Genomic DNA, 11844 nt, shown 5'->3' on the forward strand with positions numbered 1-11844 from the left:
GTTAAATGTAGTACTGCAATAAAGTAACCGGGAAATTAAGCTAAAGATGCAATTCAGTCTAATAATAATGTTGTAGAATTTGGAGCACAAACTTTGGTGAATAAAGATTTACAAAAATCTTTGTAATTGACATATTATGTGCATACACACTTTGTCTAGCATATCTTCGACAATAACTTAGAATGCAACTCTGCAATTCCTTGTCACTCCTCTTTTAGTCTGGAATAAAATGAACTTCTGTTTACAAACCAAAACGACATCTATGTGGTTTCCCTACTGGAAATTTCCAAATAATCATTAGAATTTAAGTCTGCAAAAACTACATTTCTTCTACCAAATTATTGTGATTTGATTTAAAAAGGAATATGACTGATATTATTGACAAATAGATGACAGTAAATGAATATTAACAAAATCGTTAAATTTTGGTAACAAAAATTCTAATGAAAGTATTACAAAAATCAAGACGTCCATAAAACCACGCACCCAGAAAAAAAGTGACTTCGAAACTAAAAGAAAAAATGTTCATCAATTTTGTTTAGCCATTTTATTTCCATTAAGTTAAATTTTTTGTGTGAAATAATAAAATTTACTTGTTTCAGTAAAAAAATCATAAACTGAAAGCAGTTAGGAATAGTTCATTAACAAGAATAAGACATGGAATTTTACTAATACTGTTTTCTTCGCGATGTATAAGAATTTACTACTGAACAAGAAAATTTTATTCAATGCATTCGTATAATAAACAAGAACTGAACTAAACCAAGTTTCCTCAAATTTAGTAAAATTTCATGTAAAATGATAATTGTGACCTTCTTTATTATAGAAAGCTTATCATACGAAAAACACTGTTTAGAATATAGGAAAATTTCCTATATTTCTTTTGTTTTTAGTTGGAATCGTGTTGTTATTGTGTATAGAGTGATTTTAAAAAATAATATAGTAAAATAATATAATAAATTACAAGTAAAATATATAATATATAATTATTTTGAATTATTGAATAATTATATTTTTCGTTTTTTTTTGAAAATTATTGAAAATAACAAATAATAATTTTCGTGATGGTGTATAAAGAAAGAAAACACCAACAGAATCATAGACTCTTCATTCGTCTTCATTTTGGAATCTTCAATTATCACGTAACATTCAGTGACGCTAACCTTTTGTTAAAAATATGGTTTATGATTTTTTATATTGGCAGCAACTTATTAAAACTGGAAGGTACAAGAAGAAGAAAAAATACGTTTTACAGTTTATATGACATAGAAATTGGAAATAGTGGAATATTAAACCTATATTTCAAGGCCAGTCGACGCTGTTGATTCTTAATAAATATATTTAATATATTAATAAAACATATCTTTTAGTAAAGAAAAAAATTCATTCCATATATGAATTCAATTCACTTAAATTTTTTTCATTCTGTAGTATAGTGGTACATAAATATAGGAAAATGTTAACTAATATATGTAATGCATTCTACCTAATTTCTACAAAAATCACATCGTTCAAATAAATAAAAATACCTTTGGCGCTATACGAAGTTCAACTTTCTTCACAATGAGTTCATTTTAACTTAAAGAAGGGGTCAATTTTTTCTGGGTGTGAGATTTCAAGAAAATCAAAAACGTGACAATATTATGTAATCTCAAGAAATGAAAGTCACTCTAAAAATTCAAATGCTATTGCTAAAAACATTAAATTTATTTAAACAAACAAAAATAAGTTAATGATCTTTTTTTAACTTTTTTGAAATTCAGAAACATAACAAATCCTTGAAAAAACAGCAATCACAAAAGGACGTAAATTTATTTAAAGAAATGCGACTAAATTCGTAATTTCTCTAATTTATTCTCGAAAACCAAAAACAATATATTAAATATCTATACAAAAATATAAAAACATTAAATATTCGAAAAATTACTAAAAACAAGAAAATCTATAAGAAATATAAATATAAAAAAATTCAAAATCATTATTCTAAAAAAATTGTTTAAGAATAAAAATATTAAAAATAAGTATGACCAAGAATAAAAAACGCCTTTTCAAAATAACTAGACTAAATTTTCGATCATAAATTATTATTATTTTAACTAAAATCACTAATTAACAAAAATTTATGGGCCAATTATTATTAATATTTTCATTTGCCTTTAACTTATTGTTATATTATTATGTTTTGTTTTTGTTAATTATTTGCCTCTTTTTAAGTAAATATGTTATATGTTATAAGTATTTATTTTTATATTACATACGTTATATAAATTATGTGAATTTGAGTGAAAGTCAAAAACTTTATGCTTTGAATTCTTGGTAAACTAAAGGTTGAGCATTTAGTTGATTAAAAGAAAGGAGATTTGTGAATGTCAAGGAAGGTGTTTAATCATATTCATGTTAGCTCTTAAAAATCTCATCTGGATGAACACTTCTTGTTCAAAATTGTGCCAAATGATTGCCTTGTACTGTTACAACTTCTTTAATTCTCAGACAGAATTGCATTGCTTCTGCGATGCTTCTACTACTGCATATGCTGCAGTAGTTTATATACGAATCACGACAGTCAATGATATTTTCATTAATATGCTCCAGCTAAATCGAAAGTGTCACCAATTAAAACCGTTTCCATTCCAAGATTAGAGCTCTGCGCTGCTGTTCTTGGAGCTAAATTGACACAGAAGATAAAAGAGTCTCTAGTAGATTTGAATGTGGACGGTATTTTCTATTGGAGTGACAGTTCCACTGTTTTGAGCTGGGTCCGTAAAACTCCTTCGAATTGGACAGTTTACGTAGCTAATCGTGTAGCTGACCTACAGCGCATGACCAACCCAATTCTGCTGCTGACTGTGCATCTAGAGGTGTTCTCGCCCATCTTTTCTATATAAGTCCAAGCCTTCATGGCCAGAAAACCTCCCGAATCTGAACACATCGGAGAAGAAAAGATGTGCAAGAATTTGTGTTAATTCTGCATCAAGAAAGTCATACCCTGAGATACTCACAAGATTCTCTACGCTACGCTTTTGTCACAATTGCAAAGATTCTAAACATAGGGTCACCGGACAATGGACTATTCAGTCCATTGTGATACCACATTTAACTAAAAGTACCTATTACCTTCCCTATTATTTACTTTTGTGGAACCAACCAGATTGCTCCAAAAACATTAACAAACTGCTTAAGTTAACGTTTTCCAGGTCAGCCAGTAATCTAAAGCTATATGCTCCTAAAATTCGCTTACGCCTTACACAAAAAGCAGGACAATCACACAAGAGGTGTTTAATTGATTCCTTTTCCTCCACATCATGACAGCTTATACAATAGTCATTATACTTCGCACTTATAGTTTTTGCAAATTCGCCTATCAGGCAGCGACCCGTTATAGCAGATATCAGTAGTGCTATCTGACGCCTTGAGAACACTAGCATATCTAGTGTGCGGTTTAAGTTTAAATGGGGCCATATTTGCTTGGTGTCGTTACAACCCTTGCAATTCTCTCATCGAACATTTGCCATCATAACAGCCTTCTCACGCAGTATGAGCTTGCAGGTAGCCAGAGGCATACCAACAGATTCTAGTTCCCTTGGAATATGTAAGGTAGTCCCTAGCCTTGCTAACACATCTGCTTCGCAGTTCCCCGGTATGTTCCTATGGCCAGGCACCCATATTAGGTGAATATTGTACTGCTCAGCCATCTCGTTGAGAGGTTTGCGGCAGTCTGTGGCCGTTTTCGAGTTAAGGAACACAGAGTCCAAGGATTTTATTGCAGGTTAACTGTCTGAGTATATATTAATGCCAATATTTGTTGGAACATTACTTCTCAGCCAATTCACCACCTCTCTTATTGCCAATATTTCAGCCTGAAAAACACTACAGTGATTAGGTAATCTTTTCGCTATTCGAATTTCCAGATCTTTAGAATATACTCCGAACCCCACTTGTCCATTCAATTTGGAGCCATCGGTATAGAAATCTATATATCTTTTATTCCCCGGGGTCTGTGTACACCACGCCTCACTGTTGGGAATTAGAGTTTTAAACTTTTTGTCGAAAAGTGGTTTTGCCAGGGTGTAATCCACTACGTTAGGCACATCTGGCATTACTTTGAGGACCGAACTATGACCGTACATTTTTTCCGACCACAGCGATAGCTCGCGCAACCGAACAGCCGTTGTTGCAGCTGACTGTTTGGCCAAAATGTCTAAAGGCAATAGATGTAGCATGACATTAAGGGAGTCTGTTCCTGTCTTACTAAATGCGCCTGAGATACATAAGCTCGCCATACGCTGAACTTTATCTAAACAAGTCGCTTTCTGAAGTGCCGGCCACCAGACTACAACACCATATAGCATTATAGGTCTAACTACTGCCGTGTATAGCCAAAGCACAATTTTTGGTTTTAGTCCCCACTTTTTCCCTACTGCCTTTTTGCACGAGTACAAAGCTACCGTGGCTTTTCTCGCCCTTTCTCCAATATTAAGCCTAAAATTCAAATTCCTGTCCAAAATAACGCCAAGGTATTTTGCACACTCACCAAAGGGAATTTCAGTACCCCCTTAGGAAATGGGCCTAACCGTGGGAGTTTTGCGATTTTTGCAGTACATGACTAGTTCTGTCTTTGCTGGATTTACACCAAGACCATTATCTTTCGCCCATTTCTCAGTCATCCGGAGAGCTCTCTGTATAATATCTCTGATTGTGGATGGGAATTTTCCCCTGACTGCTAGCGCCACATCATCTGCGTATGCCACCACTTTTATCCTTTCTTTTTCTAGGGAAACCAGAAGGTTGTTTATAGCAACATTCCAAAGAAGAGGTGATAGAACTCCTCCTTGGGGAGTGCCTCTGTTCACCTACCTTTGTATGTTTGCTTGCCCTAGTGTGGCTGAAATACGTCTCTTTATTAGAAGTTCGTCTAACAGCCTAAGAATGCCTGGATCAACATTCAGAGTTGTCAGTCCATTTAATATCGAGCTCGGATGGACATTATTGGACGCCCCTTCGATGTCTAGAAACGCCACGATTGTGTATTCTTTGACAGATAGTGAGCTTTCAATAAAGCTGACTAGTTCATGCAATGCGGTCTCAGTAGATCGCCCTTCGAGTATGCATGCTGTCGTTTCGAGAGCAAACTTGAATCCACGCTAGTTCTAAGATACATGTCATCCTCTCCAGGGTATTAAGTAGGAATGAGGATAAGCTGATTAGTCGGAAATCCTTCGCACTCGAGTGAGAGGCTTTTCCTGCTTTAGGTATGAAGACGACTTTTGTTTCCCTATACTTTTCTGGAATATATGCCAAGTTTACACATCGTTTATATATCACCGTCAACCAGGGGATAATTCTTTCAGCCACTGTTTGTAATTCCGCCGCAGTAATTCCATCAGGTCCGGGGGATTTGAATGGTCCAAAGCTATTTAAAGTCCATTTTATTCTAGATTCCGACACAATTTCCTCGATAGGAAATGACCGCTGAGCCTCTGTTACACCGCCAGAACATGGTTCAACCGTCTGATTTCCAGGGAAGTGTGTGTCCAAAAGTACCTCCAACGTCTCCTCACTGGACGTTGTCCAATTTCCCTCCGATGTTTTAATGAAACCTGGAGCGGTGTTAGTGGATGCTAGTACCTTCCGTAGTCTGGAAGCCTCTGACGTATTCTCAATACTGCTACAGTAATCATCCCAAGAGTTTTGTTGAGACCTTCTCAGTTCTCGTTTATATGCTCTCAGATTCATCCTATAAGTGTCCCAATCCTCCGGAGCTCTTGTAGACTTTGCTTTGTTAAAGAGCTTCCTGCAGGATTTCCTCATATTACTTAACTCCGTAGTCCACCATGGCGGCCGATTTTTTCCCCTTGGCTTTCCTCTAGGGCAACCAGCTTTCAGTGACATGTTGAAGGCCTTAGTAATCCGCTCCACTGCGTGTTCGATATCTTGCTCATATTTGTCTCTGGCATTTCCGGTATCATCAAATTGAACGATTCCCTATACCTATTCCAATCAGCTTTCCTAACATTTGGCGGAAATATGGTCTTTGAAGTCCGAACAGCCAATCTGAAACTGATGTAGCGATGATCTAAGAAGCTATCTTCCCTCAAAACTTGCCACTCAGATATCTTATCATTCAGTTCCGGAGAGGTCAACGTGACGTCCAAAACCTCTTGTCTGTTCCTGGTCACGAAGGTTGGTGCATCTCCCTTATTTCAAACTACCAGGTTAGTACGCAAAATAAACTCTATTAGCGACTCTCCCCTAGCATTAGTATCACTACTTCCCCAAATACTATGATGTGCATTTGCATCGCATCCCATAATGAGTTTTGTCTTTGTTTTTAGTGACCCCTCATCTAAGGTCTTAACGGCACAGGGTGGCATCTCCCTATCATGTCCCATGTAGACCGAAGATACCCAATATTTGCATTTGGATATCTCAAGACTGGCTACGACAGTGTCTGCATTGCTCAATGAAGGAAGCAGAAACAAGTTTAGTTCGTTTTTAGCAATTATACATGCTCGATTTATATCGTTACCAGTATTATGCAAAAGTTTGAAACCCGGAGTGCTTAATTCACAGATCTTATTCTTATATATATATATGGTTCTTGAATAAGAACTATATCTATGTCTCCTTTCATCAGGAGAACTTTTAAGGCAGCACAAGCGGCCTTACAATGGTGAAGATTTATCTGGAGGAACCGTAAACCATCCAAATTTTCAACCACCGTCAGCCGCTTCAATTGAGTCATCAAGGGCTTCCAGATCTCGGTGACTCTCGCAACAATCCGCGGTTCAGCTTTGGTGAGGTTTGAACCTGTAGAAACTTCCAGCATATGATTATCGCCATAGTCTGCAGGTTTTATGTCTCCTTCGGCTTCGCTAGGAGATTTTTTCACTGCTGACTCTACCGGAGGCTTGTCCGTTTCGGAGTCCTTTGGCTGATCGCTTTTGTATACCTTCATATGGATATCATGAAAGCCATAACTTACACGTCCTTGGGTCTGGGCTAGATGTGGCAGCGACTCTATGTTTAATATAAACACCGCATGTCGTCTTGGTCCATCCACCTCATCCAAACGACCAACCTTCCAATCGGCGGTTGTGAGATCTGGGTTACATTCTTTTAGTCTCTCTAGTATTGAGGGTTTGCCGGTATCCATGCATGTGCTCTAGGTTTAGCCGGTATGTCTTTTTTATCTACTAACTCCAAAGCGGCTCCTTCCCAAACTTCACCAATTAGCATCAATGCAGCTTTAAAGCAATCCATACCCCTCTGGTCCGCAAAAGCTATTAACTTATATCGTCCTTGATACCATCCAGCATCTTGCCGTCAAGGACTTGGTCCGGGAAACTTTTTTCGCACCTCTGAGTAGACACCAGACATCGCGTTCTCAATTTCCCCCAATTTTTACTTTGGAATCATACCGTCCAATGCTTCTTTATTAATAATAGCCATCACAAGGCTGTCTTATGCAACTGAGGCAAACGATCTTTGATCCCGTTTAGAGGATGGCAGCGCATCCGGTGATCGTTCCCTTTTTCCAGCTTCAAGAATTCCTTGAGCCCATTTTAAGGAATCGCTTTGCTTAGCCGACAACGTGCTTGGGTCGACTGATCCTAAGTTCTTTAGGATAAACAAAGCATTTCTTCGTTCCTTGAATCTCTTTCGAGAGGGATTGCCTCCTTTTTTTGTCGTCACCTTAGAAAAGGTTCGACTTGCCAAAGTTTCACCGCCAGTCGACCCGTCCACTAATTGGGCCTGACTCTTGGTCGCTGGCCAAATTTATAACTTCAGTCGTTACCCGTCCAATGGGCCCTGAAGTTAGCGATGACTTTGAATTTCGCTGCATGGTGGTTTATTATTTCCACCACACGTGAAATTCGTAATAAGTACTTATTACGATGAAATACTCCGCTATTAGAAAACACGTCCGTTCAGTTCGACGGTTGAAAATAGGACCATGAGTATATTGGTGAAATTATCTCAGGAAATAGATTTTCCTAAAGAAATGTCAAAGCTTTCGTCTGACCAAATAATCACCCATAGCCCCATTTTGATGCTTATGCCATTTTTAGATGACAATGGCATAATTCGTGTTGGAGGACGCCTACATGACTCCAATTATCCAAACGATTTGTTTTAGCGAAACGATTATTCACCGTGCTTTCGATATATGACAAGGACTTCCAAGCAGATAATGGGTAATTTACCTCGGGCTAGGTTGAACATAACACGCCCCTTCAGACACAGTGTTGTCGACTATGCCGGCCTTATATCAATTAAAATTTCATCTTTACGTTCTGCTGTTGTCTCGAAAGGATACATATGTTTATTTGTGTGTATGGTGACCAAAGCCATACATTTAGAGGCGGTTTCAAATCTAACTACTAGTGCTTTTCTAGCTGCTTTCAAACGGTTTGTATCCCGTCGAGGCCAATGTAATGATCTTTATTCCGATTGCGGCACTAACTTTGTTGAGGCCTCAAAAGAACTACAGGTTCTACATAACAAAAATCAGAAATCCCTGCCATGCTCTGAATCTTAAATGTACCACTTGGCATTTTATTCCTCCTGCTTCCCCCAATTTTGGTGGTCTTTGGGAAACAGGTGTGAAGTCGGTTAAATTTCATTTGAAACGTGTAATAAATGACCGAATTTTGAATTTCGAGGAGTTGGGAACACTTCTTTGTCAAATCGAGTGTTGTTTAAATTCTCGCCCATTATGCCCTTTGTTGCCAGATTCTTCTAGCTTTGAAGCGCTCACCCCAGCGCATTTTTTAGTAGGTGAACCAACGACATGTCTACAAGACGAATGTTTGCTGGATACAAAACCCGACTTGCTGAGCCGATGGAAAACTGTGGAGAAGCTAAAACAACATTTCTCGAAACGATGGCGAAATGAATATTTGAATCGCCTCCAAGCTCGCCCTAAATGGCTTAAAAGCGAAAATGAACCCGAAATCGGCGATCTTGTTCTTGTTGTAGATGATCCCTGTGGTCAAGGACAATGGTTGCTTGGACGCGTGGAGAATGTTCGTCCAGGTCCCGATGGCCTTATAAGGGTGGTATCAGTTATTTTAAAAAACAAAACTATACAAAGACCAATGTCTAAAATATGTTTACTTCCAGAAAAGACCAATATCTAAAATATGTTTACTTCCACTCACTCATGAGGATAAAATATGGATGGGGCCTAGTTAATACGCTGTGAGTCGGAGCATAGCGGAGGAAAACCTCAACTAAAATTCTCCCAACGATAGGCCGTCCTATTTTATCCTTTATACTGGTTCAAGAACTGTCGTCCTTAGGTGGAAGAATGTTGGCAAATCATTAATCATCATTCATAAACCATCATCACCATTCAAACATTCAATTTATACAACTTCATTTATTAGTATTAAATTTAAAACTTTTCATTAGATTTCATTATTCATTCTATGTAATTGTTCATTACCTCAATGTACCTATTAAAATGATCTACACTATTGCCAAATTTATTTTCATTTCATTCATACTCAACTACCTTCGCCACCACTTTTCTGTTCCCTATTTGTTTTTTAATATTCCCAGCTTTGTACATTAAATTCCAATCTACTTGGGAATGCAGAATATTAGGAAGTATATGAGTATGAATGAATTACAAGTGTTCAATCAATAGATACCGCGCTGTATGTTTATCAATGGTAAGACTTACCATTGATAAACATACACACACCTAATTACATACATATTTGCGTGGGTGCACCAATCGTTGCAGCAACAATTTCCCGATGGTTCGATCAAACCTGTTTGATTGTTTGAACATTTGAGCAATAGAAACCAAAGCTTGCTGGCAATGAATTTCAATTAAATCGATTTCTTTTTTCTATGGACCAGCAAAGCATCCACATTAAGTATTCTAATAATTCTAAACATTTATTTCAGCGAAATAAAATTTGTGTTGTTTAAATTGAACCTTTTCTTTTAATTATTCATATTGGTTTTTAATCAAGAGAATAAATTTCTAAACAGTAGGTATGTGTGAGCGCAGTACAAGCTATTTTTTGCTTTTATATCTTTATCTCTCTTTTCGGGATTCAAATCACAATAATTTTCATTTCGTTTCGACCTTCAGCCTGACATATTAATTTTTTGTTACTGTGTAATTTTGGAAAGATGTCAAGAACCCACCATCCGACCAATCAGCTTTCCTAACATTTGGCGGAAATATGGTCTTTGAAGTACGAACAGCCAATCTGAAACTGATGTAGCGATGATCTAAGAAGCTATCTTCCCTCAAAACTTGCCACTCAGATATCTTATCATTCAGTTCCGGAGAGGTCAACGTGACGTCCAAAACCTCTTGTCTGTTCCTGGTCACGAAGGTTGGTGCATCTCCCTTATTTCAAACTACCAGGTTAGTACGCAAAATAAACTCTATTAGCGACTCTCCCCTAGCATTAGTATCACTACTTCCCCAAATACTATGATGTGCATTTGCATCGCATCCCATAATTAGTTTTGTCTTTGTTTTTAGTGACTCCTCAACTAAGGTCTTAACGGCACAGGGTGGCATCTCCCTATCATGTCCCATGTAGACCGAAGATACCCAATATTTGCATTTGGATATCTCTAGACTGGCTACGACAGTGTCTGCATTGCTCAATGAAGGAAGCAGAAACAAGTTTAGTTCGTTTTTAGCAATTATACATGCTCGATTTATATAGTTACCAGTATTATGCAAAAGTTTGAAACCCGGAGTGCTTAATTCACAGATCTTGTTCTTATATATATATGGTTTTTGAATAAGAACTATATCTATGTCTCCTTTCATCAGGAGAACTTTTAAGGCAGCACAAGCGGCCTTACAATGGTGAAGATTTATCTGGAGGAACCGTAGAACCATCCAAATTTTCAACCACCGTCAGCCGCTTCAATTGAGTCATCAAGGGCTTCCAGATCTCGTGACTCTCGCAACAATCCGCGGTTCAGCTTTGGTGAGGTTTGAGCCTGTAGAAACTTCCAGCATATGATTTTCGCCATAGTCTGCAGGTTTTATGTCTCCTTCGGCTTCGCTAGGAGATTTTTTCACTGCTGACTCTACCGGAGGCTTGTCCGTTTCGGAGTCCTTTGGCTGATCGCTTTTGTATACCTTCATATGGATATCATGAAAGCCATAACTTACACGTCCTTGGGTCTGGGCTAGATGTGGCAGCGACTCTATGTTTAATATAAACACCGCATGTCGTCTTGGTCCATCCACCTCATCCAAACGACCAACCTTCCAATCGGCGGTTGGAAGATCTGGGTTACATTCTTTTAGTCTCTCTAGTATTGAGGGTTTGCCGGTATCCATGCATGTGCTCTAGGTTTAGCCGGTATGTCTTTTTTATCGACTAAATCCAAATCCCGTTTAGAGGATGGCAGCTCATCCGGTGATCGTTCCCTTTTTCCAGCTTCAAGAATTCCTTGAGCCCAATCGCTTTGCTTAGCCGACAACGTGCTTGGGTCGACTGATCCTAAGTTCTTTAGGATAAACAGACCATTTCTTCGTTCCTTGAATCTCTTTCGAGAGGGATTGCCTCCTTTTGATGTCGTCACCTTAGAAAAGGTTCGACTTGCCAAAGTTTCACCGCCAGTCGACCCGTCCACAGGTCGACTAATTGGGCCTGACTCTTGGTCGCTGGCCAAATGTATAACTTCAGTCGTTACCCGTCCACTGGGCCCTGAAGTTAGTGATGACTTTGAATTTCGCTGCATTGTGGTTTATTATTTCCACCACACGTGAAATTCGTAATAAGTACTTATTACGATGAAATACTCCGCTATTAGAAAACACGTCCGTTCAGTTCGACGGTTGCAAATAGGGCC

At 38.0% G+C, this 11844-nt stretch overlaps 1 protein-coding gene across 1 annotated transcript; it reads left to right on the forward strand.

Annotated features, from left to right (window-relative positions):
• Positions 1 to 8191: 8191 nt before the first annotated feature.
• LOC142224966 (uncharacterized) lies at positions 8192 to 9140 on the forward strand. Its single transcript, XM_075294743.1, has 2 exons — positions 8192 to 8432; positions 8734 to 9140. Exons 1-2 carry the CDS (start codon positions 8192 to 8194, stop codon positions 9138 to 9140), a joined length of 648 nt encoding a protein of 215 aa, XP_075150858.1.
• Positions 9141 to 11844: the final 2704 nt, after the last annotated feature.

The sequence above is a fragment of the Haematobia irritans genome, chromosome 2 (genome assembly GCF_050003625.1).
Source record: "Haematobia irritans isolate KBUSLIRL chromosome 2, ASM5000362v1, whole genome shotgun sequence".
NCBI classification, from domain to species: domain Eukaryota; kingdom Metazoa; phylum Arthropoda; class Insecta; order Diptera; family Muscidae; genus Haematobia; species Haematobia irritans.

Bases quoted from the DNA above. Each gene is read 5' to 3' on its own strand.
- LOC142224966 (XM_075294743.1), top strand. From the start codon at position 8,192: ATGGGTAATTTACCTCGGGCTAGGTTGAACATAACACGCCCCTTCAGA. The intron at 8,433-8,733 runs GTAATGATCTTT...CTTTGTTGCCAG, and splicing joins TGTATCCCGTCGAGGCCAAT to ATTCTTCTAGCTTTGAAGCG.